General features: G+C 45.8%; 1 protein-coding gene across 2 annotated transcripts in view; it reads right to left on the bottom strand.

Annotated features, from left to right (window-relative positions):
* The window catches only part of TSC1 (TSC complex subunit 1), a 48,896-nt gene that overhangs the window by 16,183 nt on the left and 10,668 nt on the right, over window positions 1-22,045 (bottom strand). Inside the window, exons 3-12 of one of the 2 annotated variants that reach the window (XM_008698676.2) lie at window positions 18,651-18,742; window positions 16,680-16,865; window positions 15,442-15,545; window positions 14,203-14,355; window positions 10,809-10,953; window positions 9,202-9,356; window positions 8,756-8,829; window positions 1,825-2,000; window positions 587-702; window positions 170-281 (exon numbers count right to left, since the gene is read on the bottom strand). In XM_008698676.2, the coding sequence (XP_008696898.1) occupies window positions 170-281; window positions 587-702; window positions 1,825-2,000; window positions 8,756-8,829; window positions 9,202-9,356; window positions 10,809-10,953; window positions 14,203-14,355; window positions 15,442-15,545; window positions 16,680-16,785 (1,141 nt within the window). In that variant the 5' untranslated portion in view covers window positions 16,786-16,865; window positions 18,651-18,742. The remainder of the gene's footprint in view (window positions 1-169; window positions 282-586; window positions 703-1,824; window positions 2,001-8,755; window positions 8,830-9,201; window positions 9,357-10,808; window positions 10,954-14,202; window positions 14,356-15,441; window positions 15,546-16,679; window positions 16,866-18,650; window positions 18,743-22,045) is intronic. The other variant, XM_008698675.2, reaches the window with a different exon arrangement.

Below are 22,045 nucleotides of genomic sequence, written 5' to 3' on the forward strand. Positions count from 1 at the left end.
GTGTGTTCACTTTCTAGGTTCTGAAAACCCCAGAGTTTTGCATGAAGTGTCGAAAATAGGCTGACTACAGTAAGCAGCCCCAAACTCACTGTTGGATCTAAGAGACAGTTCCTTGTCATATACTGCGGGCCCAGACCAACCCACCAAATACCACCTCACACATACATACCAGTTGTACCAAAGACTTTACTGTAAGGGTGTGACAGATCAGGTGGGACATTTCCAGGAGAAGTTGGCGGAGTGGTCATACCACAAACCATAGACGGGCTCCAAAGAGTAGCCTGGGAAGTTAATAAGACATGTCAGCAATGAGAAATGAACACCAAATCATCCCCAAGGCTTATATCAGAATGGAAAAAAGCATCTTATTAAAGCTTCATTATGAGACAAGATGCTTTTTGTAAATCTAGACTCCAAGAGAAACCCAAGTGGCAATAGTAACTAACCTTCCTAATACCACGTATCCTTAAAAATAACTCCTAAAATGAGCAGTGTGAGATTTTCCCAACCATATGTTAAATCCAACCCAAACAGTCAGCTTCCCCAGAAGCAGAGGAGCAAGCAGGCACACTCTTGAACACCATACTTGTGGCGGCTCAGTCAACAGCCGTGTCGATGGGGGACTCAGAGTCTGAGGTGGCTGCCCGGGTGTACTGAACAATGTCAGCCGAGAGCTGGAATAAGGGGTCGAGGTAGCACTCCCTAAAATGAAAGGGAAAGAGCACGTGAGATTAGTGTGTGATTTTACGTTACTCTGGAAAAAATAAAAATTACGGCCCTCTAAACCACTCGATAATGTTCATATTTCAAAAAAACTGAGGGGACTCCTGACATCCCAGGGACAAAGTAACACCTGAATGGCTCTTTGGAAATAAAGTTCAGTAAGGTTGTTTATTTTGTTTTGTTTTTTAAGATTTTATTTATTTATTTGAGAGAGAGAGCGCGCGCACGGGGCAGGCGGAAGGCAGAGGGGGAGGGAGAGGAAGAGGGAAAGAATCTCGAGCAGACTCCCCGCTGAGTGTGGAGCCCAGCACAGGACTCAATCCCAGGACCCTGAGATCATGACCTGAGCCGAAATCAAGTCAGACACTCAATCGACTGAGCCACCCGGGCTCCCCAAGTTCAGTAAGGTTTGATGTCAAGTTAAGCTTCAGGATAACCTGAAAAAGTGCAGCCTGGATGACACCTTTAATGGATACTACCTACAGATAAGCCTGCCTTTTCTAGAAACCAATTCTAAATTGTCCAGACTCACGCAAACTCCATCAGTGAGTGCTACAGCCTGGGGACCTCACTGCAAGCATCTGAAACACAGAAAGACTCCCCAGTGGGGTGCTGCCGGGAAGTCGAATACTCGAGTCCATATTCCTTTACCTGCATTAAAAACCCACCCCCGGGGGTGCCTCGGTGGCTCAGATGGTTGGGCGTCTGCCTTCATCTCAGATCATGATCCCAGGGTCCTGGGATCAAGCCCCACATCAGGCTCCCTGCTCAGTGGGGAGCCTGCTTCTCCCTCTCCCTCTGCTGCTCCCCCTGCTCGTTCTCTCTCTCAAATAAATAAAATCTTAAAAAAAAAAAAACCCACCCCCAAGTCTGCTGGCATATTGTCAGGTAGGAGACCAAAGATGCAGGGCTCTGAATTAAACTGGAAAGAGGGGTTAATCAGGAGAAACTGTAGGCAAATTCTAATTTTCAACATTTGGGAAAAGTTGCTAGTAGCTGCAGTGAGTCTTATCCCAGGAAAAGAACATAAAGTTGACACAAATGAGCCATGCTTTCCAGAGACGAAGGTGCGAAGCAGGTAACTGCCGATGTTACTCTTACCACAGCTATTCTGCATGTCGACGTAAGGGCTGGCGGCCACATCAGCCGCACGATGAGGAAAGCGCGCTGACACCTGCGGGGACACGGAGTCGCCATCTTCGTACGAGGCTTCGGCGGGGTCCAGAGAGATTTTGGCACACTCTATGACAACATCATGTGTTTCTAATCGCTTCCACCTGGAAGAGGCAACGACAGTTAAGAAAGGCAAGCTGTAATCCCTGTAATCAAACAGCCGAACCCTTAAGAACGCTAACGGAAGGCCAGGCACGGAACTAGGATTAGCGAAGGACAAGGCAGAACCCTGCCAGCCCGTATCAAACAGTACTGGTGTATTAAGAATCAGCCACTCATTTCACAAAGCTCTACCTTCCCTATTTCAATTGGTCATGTCAGGTTATCAGAACCTAATCTGAAACAAAAATGGCATCAACAAACGACTGGGCATAGCCGCCAAAGAGCGCACGCTACACCAAGCAGTCACCAGGGGAACTTCTCCCTCAGAACAAAGGTAATCAAAGAACAGGGAGGCCTGGAAACTGCTGGGTAGCTGAGGTGGATTTAAGGTCTCCTATCAGAGCCTCGGGGGTTCTAATCCACCTCTAGACCGGAACTACGGCGCAGAAGGACTCAACCCTAGAGAAAGCCCACGAGGACATTTGTTACATCGGCCAAAGATTCCTGTCATATGATCCACAGTTCCACCTAAGATTCAGCCTGTGGAAATCGACGGACGTCACGACGGACGACAATGCTCACCACAGCTTGTCACAGAAAAAAGAAAAGAAATAACCCAAAGTCACACTGAAGGGATATACGCTATAGAAGAAAAACTGCTACACCACCATGAATGAGCACGCGCTCAGGTCACTGGCTGCCAGGTGTCAGGAAGGAGACTGCCCGCAAAGCACACGCAGGAACCTTGTGGGCAAGGACACGCTCTTTATCTGAGTGTGACTTTTGTCAAAACTGAACACAACTGATGAATCTTATTGTATGTCAACTATACTTTCCTAAAGCTGATTTTAAAAATCATGTTTTCAAAAATTCAGCAACGTAAGATGGTCAGGGTATGAGCGTCAATGACAAAGGATTCAAAACTACTCAGAGATACGCCCACAAAGAGAGATGACGACACTAAGTGTTCGAATCAAAAGAACTGAAGTTACGGGTGATGTTTTCTTTCTTCCCTCTCCAGTATTTGCCAAATGTTCTACAAAGCCCTCATAATTAATACAGCATGCACCTGCTCGAACATAAATTTTTAGACAACATAATTTCGCTGTCCAGGTTTCTAAGTAGGAATCCAGCAAGACTGGATCCAGCAAGATGAGAGTCTTCATGCTTCAGATTTCACAGAAAAACAGCCCAGCACTAAGGGCACACCATGGGTTTACCCCAACAAAACATATGCTCCTACACAACTGTTCTAGAAAACTCATCATTCGATCTGAGATGCTGAAAACGTGATATCAAATACAGAACGAGAGAGCCCCCAGGGCAGCGGCAGCACCCGAGGGGAAAGCCCTTCGACAGGAGCACGGCACCTGTGGTCGGCATGGGTGCTCGCTGCCCAGGGTACCTGTGTGTTAAGGGCAGTAGCCTCCCCAAGTATTCTTGGCACAACCGGCAAGGGCTGAAGGAGAGCAAGGGTCGGGATGCTTATGTACACACAGGAGCATCGCTTTTAGAGAATAAAGTGAGAATCACAATACAGCGCCAATACATTCAAATGTCTGATTTAATTGGTAACACATGTACTTAAGCTATTTCCTTGATTCTTAAAAGGACTTTTCACATTTAATCTCTCTGAAACTGGGAAGTCCTATCTAATCCGTGTGTGTTAATTTTTGTGGCATTTTTTTCTTTCTCAGACGAACATAAAATAGAAGTACTCCATGGCATCTTGCATTTAATGAAATATGGTAGTTTAAAAGTCAATTAAAAGGTCCCTCCCATGCCATTCCCCTCGACCACTTTGGCAGCTGCTTCCGATCTGCTGGCGGAACTGGTACCCTGCCTGCATATTTTAAAGAATACGCTCTATGCTCTGAATTTCCCAATATACAGACTGTACCCATCACCTACTGACTTCCATTACGGTCAGTGAGGATGTAGGCCACTTCCGTATATCCTTCTCCCTCCTCCCTGAGCTCTCAACAGGCGGGTATCATAGTTTTGTTTTCTTCATAATCCGTTTTCAGTGATTATTATGACTATGTACATACTATGCATGGCTGAGCCAGAGTGTGCTAATAGATTTCCTTTTCTGTTAGATTTCGTTTGTCCTGGAGTTTGGATTTTTCGGTTTCTTTTCCTCAGTCCTCTCTGTATCTATTGTAATTCTTCCTAAACTTACTCTAACAACAATGCCTGATATAATTTTTATGTAACGATATGCAAATAAGCTACTGGAATTACCCACCGCCCCCACCCCAAACTAGCTCCCTTCTGGAGCCCTCTCCCACTTCTGTCGAGACTGGTTTGTTCTGAGGGCTGCTGTGCAGTGTTACCGAAGACTGCCCGTGTCCACGATCCTAGGCCGGGTCCCCTTGTTTCCCGGACTCTGTCTCACCGGATCTGCTCTCATTTTGGTGGGACACATGCCCCAGTAGTTAGCTGAGAAGGGGTCTATGGGAAGTAAATGTGAGTCCTTGCATATCTAAAAGTGTCACACTTGACAGGCAGTTCGGCTGGTTCTAGAATTCTATGTTGAAGACCTTTTTGTCTCAATTAGTTTCAGAAGCTAAGACCATTCTGACTTGATCCCTTTAAGCACTGTGGTTTTCTCTCTAGGAAAGGTTTACCCCCGGTGTTTTGAGATTCACCACACTGAGACTCGGTAGCATTCTCTCTCACTGACAGAGGCTGGGCGCCAGGTAAGCCCCTTCAATCTGGAAATGGGTGCCCTTCCATCCTCCTACTGTTATATTTCTTTGTATTTTTCACACCTATATTGGAAATTTTCTTCTATTATGTCTTTTACAATTTCTTCCCCCAAAAGTTTTCTCCTTTCTAAAGCTCTTTTTTCTTGGATGTTGGACTTCCTAGACTAAGTTTCTTATCTCTCTGCTCAGAATACTCATCTCTATCGTTTGATTCTGCTTTCTGAGATAGTCTCAACTTTATCTTCCAGTTCTTTTGTTGAAGTCTTGACTTTAGCTCCCATTTTTCATTTTCAAGGTTGTCTCTGAATGTTCCCCTCCATGGCACTGTGACCCCTACATGTGCTCAAATGCCCCATCTCAGGGGCTACTACAGATGCTTTCCTCCTCTCTCTGTATTATCAGTTTCTTTCTAGCTCCATTTTCCCTCTTTATGTTGGTCACTTTTTTTTTTTTTTTTAAGATTTTACTTATTTGAGAGAGAGAGAGAGCGTGCGCGCTCACGAGCAGGGGGGAGGGGCAGAGGGAACAGCAGATTTCCCACTGACAGGGAGCCCAACATGGGGCTCGATCCAGGACCCTGGGATCATGACCTGAGCCAAAGGCAGACACTTAGCCAAGTGAGCCACTCAGGTGCCCTTATGTTGGTCTCTTGTCTTTTGGGTCAGAGCTTTCTTCAAAAGCCAGACGACCTCTGCCTAGCCATGGGAAGCGAGGCTCTCTGAGCCGGCCTGGGAGATTTCCGAGTTAGTGTCACAGACTGAACATACACACCCAATTGTGTAACCTCCCAAACCTACCAAATCTACAGTAATGGATTTGTTTTTAAATATAAACCTATGAGAAGGAGAAGAACGGGGGAAGACAGAACGGCACTACAGACTCCTAAAACTAGGAAGCAGACAGGCCAGAGGCAACCTATGCGGCAAATCCAAGAAAGCAGAACCCTAAGCTCCCCTTGTTTCAAACCTAAAAGTCAACCTTTTACTGCAGAATCCTTTTTTTTTTTTTTTTAAGATTTTATTTATTTATTTGACAGAGATAGAGACAGCCAGCGAGAGAGGGAACACAGGCAGGGGGAGTGGGAGAGGAAGAAGCAGGCTGATAGCGGAGGAGCCTGATGTGGGGCTCGATCCCAGAACGCCGGGATCACGCCCTGAGCCGAAGGCAGACGCTTAACCGCTGTGCCACCCAGGCGCCCCTATACTGCAGAATCCTTAAAACGCTAAAAAATGTTTACACCTCAAGTACTTCTGGAACTGGAGACGAGTGACAGGTAGATGAGGACAGCTAGCATCAGGAAGACAGGGTGAAAACTATTTGAGGGTCAGAGTCCCAAGGTCCCCTCCCCTACTCTATGCTCCCGGCAGCAGAAATCTGGGCTATTCTCTGGAGAGAGTAAAACAGATTTTCGGGACTGAGCTACTCCAGAAATAGTTGAGGGCATGAGTACCATTCAAACAAGGGAATTAAGTAAGCATGTACATTCTGAATGCCAAGACCACTAACCTCGCTCACCACCAGCCTCTTCCCTCCAGCAGCAGCCAGACCCTCCCCAGGCTGGAGAGTAGAAGACCCTTCTCTACAAAAACTTGGACCAGCTCAGGAGGAACACAATACTGACATCAGGATCTCCAACAGACGTTCAGATACACACACACACACACACACACACACACACAGGAAGCACAGAGGTGACAAGTCCTTGTGAAGAGAGCTTTTTGGTCTCCCTACCCAGACACAAGTGGATTATCAGATTTTTGCAGAATGCCTCAAAGACTTCAAAAGAACAACAGTCCATGGATTACACGGGGAACAAACAACTCTCAGCATTCTCAAAGATGTGAGAGGTTGCATCTGTGAAACCCAAGACAGGCTACCACGAAGAGGAGCATTCAGAGACGCATAAAAAAAACTCTTAGATGCTGAGAACACAGCCCTAGGAAGGAAACTCACAACAGCATTAAAAGCTAAAGATGAGAAAACCTTCAGAAAGAACAAAAGAGCAGAGAGAAAAAACAGGAGAGCAAAGAAAAGCAGAGGACGCTCTACGGCCTCTACATACCAGCAGTTTCAGACAGACAGACAGACACAGTGGAAGGAAGGAAATCAAGCACAAGGTAATTAGAGAAAATTTCCTAGAGCCTGAAGATAAGAGTTTCCAGATTAAACAAGGAGAACAGATTGCGACTAGGCAATGTCAGAATATGAGGAGAACCAAGAGGGGGCTCTACAGGCTCCCAGAGAGAAAAACACAGCAAATACAGACGTGAGAAGTACAAACAGCTTTGGATTTCAACAGCAATACTGGCAGCAAGACGCAATGGAATAATGCCTTCAGGCTGCAGAATGAGGGGGACTGGAAGTCTGTAACCAGCCACCTAACTGCTTCCTTTCTCTGAGAGCTACTAGAGGGTAAACTCCACAAAACCAGGGCAAACCCAGAAAAGAGACAGGAGACACGGGGATGGGAGGTCCTGCACGGGAGAGACGCAGAGGACCACCGTGCACAAGGCATGGATCTGAGAAGCAGGCCAAGAGACAGGCATGTGGCAGGCTCTCACTCTCGTCTCCACTGGCACCCCACTATCTTCTTAATGGAGGGACGCAGAGTGCAGGTGACCCTGGCCCAGATACATTGTCTGTGCTCAGTCTGTCCGGAGTAAGCAATGATAAAGGCCCCACTCTCCCTTCTCCGCCTGGATCAGCCCCACAGAGGGACCCTGCTCTGGATCAGACCCACAGGAGGGGCCCTCCTGGAAGTGGGCCACCACGAGCCGAGAAGCAGCAAAGGAGCAGTCTTCGTCTCCTGCCACGTTTCGGCAGCACACCCAGAAGCCGACCTCGCTCCAGGCCCTGCCAGAGGCTCTGCCTGGGGTGAGCATTATGTGTCCCAGGTCTCACGTGTGAATGACCTTGCCCACTGACACCTCCCCCCCACCCCTGGGGCTCCTGTAAACTCTCAATGAAGGGAAACCCGATAAAGATGCAAACACTGGGCCCTTCCCCTTGACTCCTGAGAACCTTCATCTAAAAGCGACAAGACTGCCCTTTCCTTAGCCTGGCTTGGCTCCCCAATTAGCTTTCCAAAGCACAACAATACACATGGTAAAACTCTAAAAAAAAAGAAAGAACGATTAACGTAAAAGCAAGAATGGTAGTTTCTCCCAAGTGGACAGGGAATAGGGAGAAAGATGTGTAGTAATGTTTCAGCTGAGAAGCTGGACAGCAGCTGCGTGCACAGGTATTCGTGTGATGTTATTACACTTTACAGGCACACTTCGTATACCTCTCCACGTACCATCTCTCTCACATGAAGTTGTTTTGAGCCAATTGAGGCTCCGTGTGACAGAGGGAGGGCCCGTGAGGTGAGAGCGGGCAGTGAACCAGCCTTTTTAGTGGGAGATACCCAAATGTCAGTTATCTGTGGACTGGTTTCCCCCAAAAGGGTTCAATCCTCTGCCAGGGGGAGCATCAGCCTAGCTGCCAGCCACAGAAGGTGGAGGAGGGAGCTTCGCTTCTCACAGCTCCATGCAGAGAACTTCATTCCCTTCTCAGCTCCGCCCGCCCCACGCCTGGCATCCTCGAATAGGAAGCCTGGCAGGTGCACTTCCTCCAGAGAATAAGCCTGGAGACTTCTCAGGGTCCCCTGGAGGACGGCCGGCCGTCGCCTGGCTACCTGCAGGGGGAGGCTCACCACCCGACATCCACACTTCCCACAACCCGCTTGTTTTCAACCACACGCTGCTCGGCCTGCCTCAGGCGATCACCAGTACCACTGAGCCGGACGCCTTTCTGGGGCTCTGCGAGGCAGGTATCTGCACTGCCACCGCCTCCGCTCCCCTGGAGGAGCTGTTAATTCTCGGGCTGCAAGGAGCAGGTTTCAGACTGTACAAAGTTCTAGCTGTACGAGTCCTTCAAAACAGAGTGATTCTGTAAGTAGAAGAACCCGTATCCCCGAACAATACCTCAGCAGGGACATCACCTAGATCACATTAATCCGTCAAGAGACACTGTAAAATCCTGAGTCGCCAGCCCCATGTCTATACCTTCGCGGGTCCAGTTCGTGGTCTTTGGATCCAGTCACTAATTCCGGGTGAATCCGCACGTGCTCCATCATTGGCTAGAAGAGTTTGGGTTGACAAATCATAAAAGGCTTAACTTCCGTGGCATCTCCCCACAACAGCATATTACTTGACAATAAAAAGGAATGGAGTCCTGACACCTGCTACAGCACAGATGAACCCTGAAAGCTGCCACCAAGTGAAAGAAAGCAGTTACAGAAGACCACGTACTACATGAGCCCGTGTCTGGGAAACGCTCATCGGGAGAGGGAAGTCTACAAAGGCAGAAGGACATCAGTGGTTGCCTAGGGCTGGGACTGGGGGGAGATTTCAAAATACACGAATACACGAGTATTCGGACTGAATTCACGAGTCCACCCACAGCCTGTGTGCACGGTGTGCGGGCTATCAAAGGAGCAGTCTTCACTTACCCTGACCACTTCTTCGAAAGTGTCCAAGTTCTCCTTCATACTGTAGTGAGAGCGTAGAAAGGAGACAAAGTTGCAAGGGTACATTCCGTAGAGGCGATGAAAGAGAGCATAAACACTGGCATGGAGATGGACAAGATAGATTTCTGTCACGTGGCCTAAAACAGGAAATCACGGACAGGAGACTCAGCCAGACACAAGATAGTGTGCGCAAAGCAATCGTGACCACGTGGCCGCCAGCACGACCCGCGGTCGACTGCGTCCACCTCGCGCCACAGATAACGAGTTTTCTCTAAAATGCAAATCTGAACACACCAAACACCCCTCGTTAAAATCCACCAGTGGCTCCCTACGGCCTTTGGATAAATTCCGATCTACTTAGAACGACCCATAAAGGTTCCTACGCATCCAATCCTCTCTAGTCTTCACCTGACACTCTCACCATACTGACCTTTCTCATGACACTCTCCCTAAAATTTGTTCTTGTTTTTTATTATCTTAAGTAAACTCTGCGCCACACATGGGGCTCAAACTCATGACCCTGAGATCAAGAGTTGTATGCTCTACTAACTGAGCCAGCCAGGTGCCCCCCAAAAATCTGTAATGATCCTTCTCCACTGTCCTATTCAGCATGAATTTCTTGAGTATCTTGAATAGCACTGTCTTACTCACCTCTGTACCCTTAGTGCCTTGCACGGTGCTTGGTGCAGGACAGGCATTCAAATATTTGCAGAACAAATGGGAGAGAGGCTTTTGAAATCAGTGTGTAGTCTTAGCTATGCAGATTTGTGACTCAAGAGTGAAAAAACTATCATCCAGAAACTAGCTTAAGGAGCTGAGAGTGGGAGAAACTGAACACGTTGTTCATCGAGCCTCACCCAGACCCCACGGAAAACCCCCGGTCCACAGGATCCATACAGCTCCTCCATAATAAGGGACGGACCACTCCTTCCTCCCAAGAAGAGCCTACTAAGTCACCAGCAGCACGTGGGTCCTGCACTTGTTATTTAATCCCGTACAGGAAGCCACAGTACCTGGCGTGACACGGCTTACACGCTTCATCTTTTCAACATGAAAACATGCCAAATACCACGTGCTTATAGCTGTGGAATCATTTTGCTAAGAGCCGGACTCCCTGCCAGTATGGGGGGAAATCCCAGCACGTTCAAAACAAGGACACTAATTAGGACCCACTGCATTTTCCCTCCTCCTCCAGGAACGAAAGACAGGTTCTCGGAGCCAGAGGCTGGTGTTCGGTCACAATATGGTAAGACAGAAAGGTGCCCCAGGCCTAGTCCTATATCGCTACAACACGGATTGAAGGCATTTTGATAGACTGAAGTTTACCAACAATTAGGAAGTTTTACAACCCACCAGCTTCTCTGACAACTAATCCTCTTAAGCCAACGCAACGAGGAAGCTATCCAACAGTCACGCTTCTTATTTGTGTTTATAGTGAGTACACCCAAGGAGTCCTCACCCGGCTGGTGACAACCACCCATTCCAGCTACAAAATTCTACACAACCTTCCTTTACAGCTCATGACCTGTCAATCACTAACAAAAGCATTCACCTGGTAGGGAATGACAGGTATATAAGGACATCTTTACCTGGTTTCTTCAGGCACCACGATGAAAGACGGCCAAAAATATCAAAGAAATCATGAAGGTGCTGCTTCCCCGACTGTGGAATCATTGGTAGCATGGTTATCAACACTAAGACACCTGTCGTGAGGACGATGACATCGGTGTCCACCTGTGGAAGGAAAGGTCAAGCACGGAGAAACACCTGTCAGACACAGCATCGGGTCAGCACTATCAGCACACCAAGAGGCTGCTCTGAATTCTAAGGCAATCACAAGTTAGAGGTCCCCTCAGAGACTCACGTCCCTAAGCCTCAGGTTTGGGGGAACAACACGGATCAGACTCGACCATAGTGAATCTGCGAAGACCACTTCTGCTGCCCCCAGATAAACCTATCTGGGAGAGAAACTTCAACTTGACCTGGGGTGGCCAAGTCCTCCAGCCAGAGGACACTCTAGGTATGGCACTTGGACAGAAGCATCATGAGCTGCCTCTAACAGAACAAAGCAACACGACAGTTTCTTTCTTTCTTTCTTTTTTTTAATGATTTTTTATTATATTATGTTAGTCACCATACAGTACATCCCCGGTTTCCGATGTAAGGCTCGATGATTCATTAGTTGCGTATAACACCCAGTGCACCATGCAATACGTGCCCTCCTTACTACCCATCACCGGTCTATCCCATTCCCCCACCCCCCTCCCCTCTGAGGCCCTCAGTTTGTTTCTCAGAGTCCATAGTCTCTCATGCTTCATTCCCGCTTCTGATTACCCCCCCTTTCTTTATCCCTTTCTTCCCCTACTGATCATCCTAGTTCTTATGTTCCATAGATGAGAGAAATCATATGATAGTTGTCTTTCTCTGCTTGACTTATTTCACTTAGCATTATCTCCTCCAGTGCCGTCCATGTTGCAGCAAATGTTGAGAACTCGTTCTTTCTGATAGCTGAGTAATATTCCATTGTATATATGGACCACAACTTCTTAATCCAGTCATCTGTTGAAGGGCATCTCGGCTCCTTCCACGATTTAGCTATTGTGGACAATGCTGCTATGAACACTGGGGTGCATATGGCCCTTCTCTTCACTACGTCTGTATCTTTGGGGTAAACACCCAGTAGTGCAATGGCTGGATCATAGGGTAGCTCAATTTTTAACTTTTTAAGGGACCTCCACACTGTTTTCCAGAGTGGCTGTACCAACCTGCATTCCCACCAACAATGTAGGAGGGATCCCCTTTCTCCACATCCTCTCCAACAATTGTTGTCTCTTGCCTTGTCTATTTTTGCCATTCTAACTGGCGTAAGGTGGTATCTCAGTGTGGTTTTGATTTGAATTTCCCTGATGGCTAATGATTTTTGAACATTTTTTCATGTGTCTGAACACGACAGTTTCTGTTCATTCAACCAAATCCTCAAATATTTACTTTTTGTTAATCAATTTAAAAAACACTACACAGGGGCGCCTGGGTGGCTCAGTCGTTAAGTGTCTGCCTTTGGCTCAGGTCATGATCCCGGCGTTCTGGGATCGAGCCCCGCATCAGAAAGCCTGCTTCTCCCTCTCTCACTCCCCCTGCTGGTGTTCCCTCTCTCACTGTCCCTCTGCCAAATAAATAAATAAATAAAATATTTAAAAATAAATAAATAAAAATAAAAAACACCACACAAGTAATGTCAAGTAAGTCAGTATTTTTTAAAGGATTACAACAGAAGTATAATTTAAGAAGAAGTTAGCAGAACGCTAACAAGTCTCCTTAACGGCTCACCTTTATAGCAGCATTTATAGATCAGCAAATAGAAGCAGATATGGTGACCTCTGACTGTGTATATAGTTTAAATATCAAGTCATATAACTTCAGGCTAATTGAAGATACTTAATACCCAATGGATAATGAATCAACTCAGGACAGCTACAGCAGCTCACCTGACCCATAATTAAATCATGAATGTTTGCCAAGTAACTGGAATTCAGATTTAAGAAACAAGACATTAGGGGCGCCTGGGTGGCACAGCGGTTAAGCGTCTGCCTTCGGCTCAGGGCGTGATCCCCGTGTTCTGGGATCGAGCCCCACGTCAGGCTCCTCCGCTATGAGCCTGCTTCTTCCTCTCCCACTCCCCCTGCTTGTGTTCCCTCTCTCGCTGGCTGTCTCTATCTCTGTCAAATAAATAAATAAAATCTTAAAAAAAAAAAAAAGAAAAAGAAAAAAGAAACAAGACATTAATCAAAAGACTACCACGCAGGCTAAGACGTTCATTATTACTGTTAAAATAAAGGAAATCTACAAGTCTGGAAATAAAGCCTTAAATAGATTTAATTTTTACGTTAAGCACTAAGCCTTTTGTCACGGCCGACATCTATCTAGTAAGAAGAACGTAAAATATCGGTAGGAGAATTAAGAACAAATAACCAGTTCCAGTAAAAAGTATAAACCCTAATTTTGTTTATGGTAATATTCTAACCAATGGCTTGGGTAGCAGTCCATGAGTAATTGCCAAAGTTCACCAAGGGAAAAAGGGAGTGTTTTACAATCTGAACTGAATTGTGTGGCCTCAAAATTGAGTTATATTCTCAGCAATCCATTCACTCAAAATTAAGTTGTTCCAATTGTTCCTGTTTTTTTTCTCAACATTGAATGCATGTTTTTATGATGCCCTCCCAAATGGGACTCCCACCTCTAGGGATAATGAAACAGCTACCCTTGCCGGCAGAGACAAAAATCAGTTTGCAGGGTGCTGTACCAGAGGGCCCAGAGGCACTGCCATCCTGCAGCAACTACTACTGGGTATTTTCATGTCTCTGTGAGGCACAGGCACTTAATATTAACCACATTTTCTTATTTTATAGATGGAAAACAAGTCCAGGAATTAAAGAGATTAAGCAAATAGCCTGGACTATTTCAGCGAGCCACTGTCAAAACTAAAACCATGAAGTTCTCTTCAGGTTTTGACTCACTGTGTAGAAAAATACTCTAAATTTAGTGCAAAAGTCAGAATGCGATTCAGTAGGCCTTGTATCAACAAAACCTTAATTATGGCTGTAACCAGAACATGCTCCGAAATGGGTGAAAAGGGCTGTTAGCCATTTTTCTCCCACCTAAGAGAATCTGGGCTTCCCCCAAGGAGAAACCAGATGTTTTAACGGAGGGAAAACTGGACAATGATGGAGTCAAAGAGGGTGGGAATAATGTCACGTTGAACATGACATGAACAAGTATTTGCTTGGACAAAAGACACTCGCCAGTCACCAGGACGCACTGAGACTTTACTAAGCACCAACTCGGGACATGACATTAGAAGAAAGCCAAACACTAAGCTTCTAAACTCTCAAAGTTCAAATCTAGCTTGCTTGCTTTAAAGTTACCCAGAATTTCAGAAATGATATCCATAAAGGCATTTCATTCAAACCCCTGCAAACATCATACCTTGAGACATTTGAGTAAAGAAGGCAAAAGAGGTGCTTGAGAGAGTTTGTGCTTCCAAGGCGGCTGCAGCCTGATGACGTGCCCCAGCAGCGACAGCGCGGGCAGCCGAGAGGCGGCTCTGCCCATACAGTCATTCATTTTGTCCAAGAGGTGCTAAACACATAAAAGAACAGGGAAACACGTCTCAGTAAGGCTGGGGGAAGGGGGAGGCAACCCAGGGAAATCCTTATGAGAACGTAGCAGGTGACACAGAGGTAGCGATGATATATGCCAGTCCCTCGAGTCGCCATGGACGTGAAGCAAAGGCCATCCAGGTAAAGAGATCAAACAAAAGATCTTTAAAAACCAACCACGCTGACACAAAAAACACTGTTGCACTGGGCCCGAGAGAGGGCAGCCAGCTGGCAAGTCCTGAAAAAGGATCCCATGATACACATGGGGGGGGGGGGGGGGAGGGCAGACTCCCTCATGGACCCTCTTGTTAAGTACACATAAGCCACTTCTTCCAATAACCACTGGTCCCAAGCCTGTGGCAGGCTGTTGAAGCTGTGAGGGGATCCTCCTAGAAGCAGGGGCTTATTGCTACCATAGCCCAGTCTACATTGTTTGGCCCCAAATACAAATCAGGTAGTCAAGAAGTTAAAATCCAGCCTAGAAAAACAACAGAACAAGATATGCTGGAAAACGCACGTAGTGGCAAGGCCTTCAAATCCTAGTGAAGCCACTAGTATTTAGAAACTCAACACTTAACCAAAGTATGCAACTACAATGCTTTGTGAGTTTTTTACCACCAAGAAAAATAAAACCCTAGGGAGCCCTTCAAGTGCCTGGTGCTGGGTAACAGGACTCGTCAATTAGTCCCATTAGCTGTCTGGACATTCAGATTTTCCCACATTGATTAAGTCTAAAATCCTATTCAAAGCATGGATTTAAAGACGGGCACCTTACGGGTCAAACTGTCACTGTACAATGATAGCACTGGAATTACAGGATTTCTTACAACAGCAAGAGCTTAAAAAAAAAAAAACCCTGGAATACATTTTATCTTGTAAAGTTTTCAGGACACCTGGGTTCCGCAAATTATTTTTCTACGCAGTTGCCATCTGGGAACAGGATCATCTGTGGCACAGAGAAGCTGAGGGAGCACGCTCTCGACACACGGCACAGGGCGTGTGCACAGAAGCCAGCACATCGGCCGGGGCCCGACTGAACGGCCCAGCGCGACGTTCCAGCAGTTACCTTGTCGTGCGGCTCTTGCAAGGTAGTCAGGATGTGCAATACCGGCTGAGACTTGGTTTCCAGGTAATAATCCACCAGGGTGTTTACGAGCATCGGACCACGGTCTGAACAAAGGAAAGGGAAAGAGTTATTTCCTTAACATTCTAAACTTACTTCAAACGGCTGCCGGTCACGAAATCCAGACAGAGTTATTCTATATGCTCCCCAAAGTCACGTGAAGCATTCTATTTCTACCCTTCAATCCATTTAGGTTTAACAATAGGGTAATACCAAATTAACCTGCCTAAATACCCAGAAAAGCACTGAAATGCTATCTTCTTTTTTTTTATTGCTTTGATTATAAAATTGTAACCATGTCCACTCAAAATGATTCATATTATGTGAAAGCACATAAAATGAAAGTCCTCCTCACTACCGGCCTCTCTCAAGCCACTCTTCAGAGACAAGCATCCCTGAGTTTGGTACGCGTCCTTTCAAATCCTCTCCTACTTGGATAACCACACACAGAGCCCCCACACCCACATACACGCAGTCTGTGTGTGCTTCCTTCCCCGTGACATGTTGTAGACACCCTCCCGCGTCGGCACCTCTGACCTTCTTCAGTCTCCTCACTGACCTGATGCCCTACTGCTCGGCTCAACACGACTCCCTGAACCTGTCACCTACAGAAGGACACTTGGGTTTTCCCAGTTTTCACTAGACTTCATCCAAGGCTATGATGAAATGCAGACTCTTGTCAATGGGACACATGGTACATGCTTTTTAAAGGATGATGGATACTCCAAAACAGGCTGAGTACCGGTTTATTCTCCCGCCAACAGTGCCCATTTCTGTAATCAGTATTTGATTTTTGTCATCCTGGTAAGCAAAGAAAGGTACTGTTGAAACTCCTGTTTCTCTGATTAAAGAGAGGTCACGCATTTTTATTCCAGAAATCACATATGTGATTTCCACATAGCATTTGCTTGGAAATACTTGGGTGGGGGGAGCAAGGGAGGTGAGATGAAACAAGAAGGCAGTGACTTTGAAGCTGGGTCGTGGGTTCATTATGTGATTCTTACTTAATAAGTTTGTGTGTCTATTTGAATATTTCCATCATCAAAAGCTTAAAGCACACAGACAGAGAATCTGGCAACAGATGCTTTTTTCTCAGTGGCTTCAGAGAGCAGACTGCTGTCACCCCCAGGTCAGTCTCTTCTGACGCGCAGCCGAGCGAGGACAGGAGCGGCCCTGCTTACCAGAGCTGAGGTTCTCTTTAAAGACAGCTGTCACCTCGTCGCGCACACTCAGCACAGGGGAGTCCAGCATGGACAGGAGCTCCCCGAGGTTTGCTTGCTGGGCCATTATCTTACACGACTGTGCTGCGCCGGGTCCGGGACGCGCACTAGCGACTCTGCAGGCTCTTCATTGGTGCCACTACCAGACTGAGAAAAAGGAAGACACACAGTGTGACAAAATGGCCCCACTTCTCCCCATAAAAAATGACCTGCAAAGACAAACAAGCGCATGTGTTCAATGCAGTGAAAAGCCTGTCTGGAATTCTGCAGATGAAAGAAGCTAAGGTGTGAGAATAATTCTACATTCGACAAATTTGTGAAGACGAGGTCTATGGAACGCAACCACTGGAGAGAGACTGGAACACTGCTACCAGGCAGAGCCATCATGGCAACTTCATGCCAGGACCAAAGCAAAGTGTTTATTCTTATTCCTACCGCTGACTCTGCCTTGGGTTTTGGCTGAGACTGTGTCTACGTTTCAAATCATCGATCTAAAAAGTAGATGAGGGATGCCTGGGTGGCTCAGTCATGAAGCGTCTGCCTTCGACTCAGGCCATGATCCCGGGGTCCTGGGACAGAGCCCTGTGTCCGGCTCCCTGCTCAGCGGGGAGCCTGCTTCTCCCTCTGCCTGCTGCTCTCCCTGCTTGTGTGCTTTCTCTCTCTGTCAAATTCATAAATAAAATCTTTCAAAAAATAAATAAATAAAAAGTAGATGAACTATTTTCAGAAGAAGAACTAAAAACAAGCTATTTTCCTCTTGACACTCCCATCAATGTCTAAAAGCTGGTCTAGCTTGTTAGGTCACAAGACCATACATTCAGTACCTCATTTGAACCAGGGACCGTGTCTCGATTTTTCATACAAACTCCTCCTCCCAGACATCTGCCACACTCAAATGCCATTGGTCACAGGCAAGAGGCACGAAGTGGGGGCACAAGGGTATATCTGCCCCCTTCAAAGACTCCATTCCTCCTAGTGGTAGAGCCGCTGCCTTATCTTTACATATTAAAAAAGCGGCTCATTCTCCAGGTGTCACTATCCACATTTACAATTATTTCTTTCTCTCCACTTGGGTCTCTAAAGGTGTATTTTCAAAAACAAGCAAAACCAATGATCACTTAAGAGGCAGGAACTGCACACCTTTTACAAACATCAGTGAATACAGTCCTTAGACCAGTATCTTGCGGTTGGTTCTTCTGCCCCATTTTACCGGGAAAGAAACAGAAATGAAACCATTTGCCCAGGGTTGCAAAGCTAGCAAGAGGCAGAACCAGAGAACTGAAATTTGAACCCAGATCTGCTCGACTGCAAAGCCCTGAGCCCTTCAGGGTGACATCAAGAGAACTCGTGGTTTGATCCTCACAGCAATTCTGTGAGGTAAGCAGATATCCTCTTCTACAAATGAGAATATGGAGACTCAGAAAGGATAAGTAACTTTGCCAAGGTCACACGGTAAAGCAGAACTCAGATGGCTCAACTCCCAGGCCCATGGCTGCATCTGTCCTTGGCGGCCATGTTGCTTCCTCCACAGGTCTTTGAGTGGGGGGAGTAGCAGCCCTCCTGCTTCAGTGTGGACCCAGACCACCCAGGGTGCCTCTTAGAAATGCAATCTCCCGGGCGCATTCCACCGCTGACTTTGGGGCTTAGGAACCTGCATTTTAACAAGCACCCAGGGAGGAAACATTATGCTAAAGAAAAAGTCCACTAGAGAGTTAAGCTCCTCCTGCAAGAATGCCAAATGGAAGCACCAATGGCCCCAGAAACTGGTGAGTATTAACTATTATCTATGCTCTCGTTTAATTATAACCCGGCAGTAGCCACTGACTTGGCTCTTGGTGAATAAGAAGTTCCTGAGCCAAAAAAAAAATCAATTAAAATGTCTACATGCATTTTTGATAGCTAATCATGATGTAGGAAGTTGCTGGCTCACACCTGTGAATATAAATCTTCTAGGTAATTCACGAAGGGAGTCCATTTCGAAGGGCTTACAACTGGTTAAGATTTTCTTGTAAAAGAGTTCAGAGCTGAAAATAGAAACAAATTTCACCTTGTGAGTTGGATTAAATTAAATTTACAAGTGAAGAAAATACCAAGCAGTCAGGATTTATTGTCCATGGAGAGAATTAAATGAGGGAACATATGCATACACTCGGCACAAATAAATACTCCCTGAGCAGTCCCCATATACTATCAAAAAGAAAACTAGTAAAAATCTTGGGGCCATCACTTTCAAGATGACTTTTTTTTTAAAGTTTTATTTATTTATTTGAGAGAGAGAGAGAGAGAGCATGAAGGGGGGAGGGTCAGAGGGAGAAGCAGGCTTCATGCTGAGCAGGGAGCTGGATGCGGGACTGGATCCCCGGACTCCAGGATCATGACCTGAGCAGAAGGCAGTTGCTTAACCAACTGAGCCACCCAGGGACTTGTCAAGATGAGTTTTTAGTAGCATATTTATCTGACTGGCCCTCACATTCCTTTCTACCTCAGATAAATCACAAATGATTCTCAGGTTTAAAAGCATTTTTGTCCCTAAGTTTGGTTTTGTTCCAGCAAAATTGCTACCCACCTAGTCTCAGTCTAGTGAGACTCTGAGTTTATATTTTGTGTATTCAGAAGGCAGTAACATCAGAGCTGGTTCCCCAACTCCAGGCAGCCCAGAACACATGACAGGAGTTCAATTCCAAACAAAGATGGCGCCTATCCAGTCAACTTGGCCATAGTCAGGGCTGACCAGCTTGGGCTACCTCATTGGCTTTTCAGTTTGTAAATGTCATTTTAGGTGTCAGAGTCTGGTTTCTGGAGACTGCTCCTTCCAGATACTTTACAGAAAGCAAAAATAAGGTTTCATTCTAAAACACATTAGTACATTTCTCACAACAAGCTTTCCTCTTTGGTTCTAAAATTCTACCTTTCAATCATATTTTTTAATCCTCCCCAAAATTATAAATCTTAGGTTTCATGTGAGGTTCCTCATGTAAGTGCCCCAAGTTCAAGGATTCTGACATTCAAAAAGGCCCTCCCAAGAGTTTAATCATGAGCTTCAAGAAACATTCCCATGATTGGAATATCTCTTCTTTTAAAACTCATTCAAATATTTCTTGGGGGGCTACATGCAGGGTGCTGAGAGGGAAGAGCGACTTAGCACTCACAATGGAGAACGGACGTGGGAGGAAAAAGTGGGCAGGGCTCAGTGGGTGCACCGAGTGGGGAGGGGGCCAGCCCCACCTGCACGTGGTGGGGGCAGGTGAGGCACACCCACGTTAGACACACTTTCCAGCCCAGGAAAGATGGGCTGGGCAAAGTCACGTGAAGGTGAGCGCCACAGGCACAGGCAGCATCGACTTACAGCTGTGAAAGCCTCTCTTCCATTCTGGAAATACCCAAGTATAGAACACAGGGGTCAGGAGAAGCCGAAAGTCAATACCTAGGTTAGTACAGCTCTGAACCCTACGTGCCAAAGCAGCATTCCACTTAGGTGAGTGTCATCGTCAGTGGCCGCGTGTCACAGTACAGTGCTACAGATGACACTATTCGCATAGGGAGCCACGACTTTCAACAGCCACTCCCACTCCAAAACCTGTCACTCTGCTGGTCTTCTGGATCGCAGGAAAACACACGAACATCAGTCTACAGCAACACCGAGCCGACGTCCTCGACTTCTCCACAGCTCTCACCCTCCTCTCTGATCTGCCAGCAAACCCCCTGGTTTTGCTATACCCTTTGTTGGGGGCCCAGTCCAAGCCCCATCACCTCCCATCCTGCTCCCCTACGATGCATTTGCCACCAAAACACCACAAAGACTCTGAAATATGGAAATCAGAATCCATCCGTCTCCTGTTTAGAATCATGCAATGGCTCCCCACGGGGACAATAAGAGCCGAACCCCCAAGTGGCCTAAAGGCTCCACGTCCTTTGGCCAGTTGTAAACCCCCCAAGCCTCCATCTGCTTCCTTTTGAGCCACTCTGCCTCATCATTTCTCTGCTCTAGTCCCAGTCTCCCAAAAGCCAGGAAAACTGGTTCCTGCTCACGGCCTCTGCCCTTGCTGCTCCCTCTATCTCTGGAATGCTCTCTCCCAGATCCGTGCGCGGCTTACTGTCACTGAGGTCTCTGCTCAAAATGTCACCATCTCTAAGAGGTCTCCCCTGACCACCCAATCGAAAGCAATTGGTTGCTGGTCACCACCCTTGACTAAAAGAAGTTTCGACTTTACAACTGGTTTTCAGATTCAATTGAACAGAATACTTAGTATGATCTCAACATGCACAGAAAATAGGGATTCATGCAAGTTTGATTTTAGTCTCTATATTTGGCCAACATCTGGCCTTAGTCTGTAGAATGTTTGAAACTTGAACTGTCAACTGCCTATTTCAGCAGCCTCTCTAGCACCCTGAGTGTGTGTGATTAACAACTGTATGTCATTACCAGGATACCTAATCTACACGACGTCTGTAATGTGGACAAGGCATGAGTCTAGAATGATCGTTAAAAATCTGAATATTCACTTTTGAATAAAGGTAAAACACTCCAGCTGTAACATCCAAGTTTTGTGTTTTATAAGTTGAAACTCTGTCAGTTTAAGTACAGATGTATACTGATTAGGAAAAATAAAAGCTCTTTAGTGGATCAATGTGACTTTTATGTTCAAAAACAATCAAGAACTTTCAAATGGCTAAATATGTTAACTAACAATATGAATATTTAAAGTAGATTAGATAGATAATTTTACAAATAAGAGCAATTACTCTTTGAGCCAAATGTTTATAAAAATTTTAATAACAGATGGCTAAAAAGAAATTAAATTATAATTCTAAATTTTATAGAATTGTCTTGTAGCATTTATTACAAACAAAATAACCTGTTAAAACTGCATTTAACTTATAGTCTTAATTAGTAGTCTGTCTAGAAAAAGTCATATTTGGGAATACTTCACATGTTGTGAGAATAATTAAAAAATAAAACGTCGACCTGTCACCTCAATTTTATGACATGAAAAAATCCAAAATCAGAGTCAACAGCATCCATAATAAATCATCTTTGAGCCAAACCTTGTAAAGAATATAAAAAGTATAAAGAAAACAATGTTAGTGAAAAACTGAAATCCCCTAACACATTTTACAGTCACCAAATTTCAAAACAGACCTTACAAAAATGCTTTAGGAAGACAATGTCTTGTAGTTTTGTGTCTATGAAGGCTAAAAATGTAAACAAAAAGCTTGTCAAAATGATGGCTACAGGTTGCCAGCAATTATTAGTAGCTAAAGACGAAGGATCTGTGAGGCTTACTCAACCTCTGAATCCCAGATACAGGTTCCTTCTAGAAAACATC

The sequence above is a fragment of the Ursus maritimus genome, unplaced genomic scaffold (genome assembly GCF_017311325.1).
Source record: "Ursus maritimus isolate PB19 unplaced genomic scaffold, ASM1731132v1 scaffold_17, whole genome shotgun sequence".
In the NCBI taxonomy this organism is placed as follows: domain Eukaryota; kingdom Metazoa; phylum Chordata; class Mammalia; order Carnivora; family Ursidae; genus Ursus; species Ursus maritimus.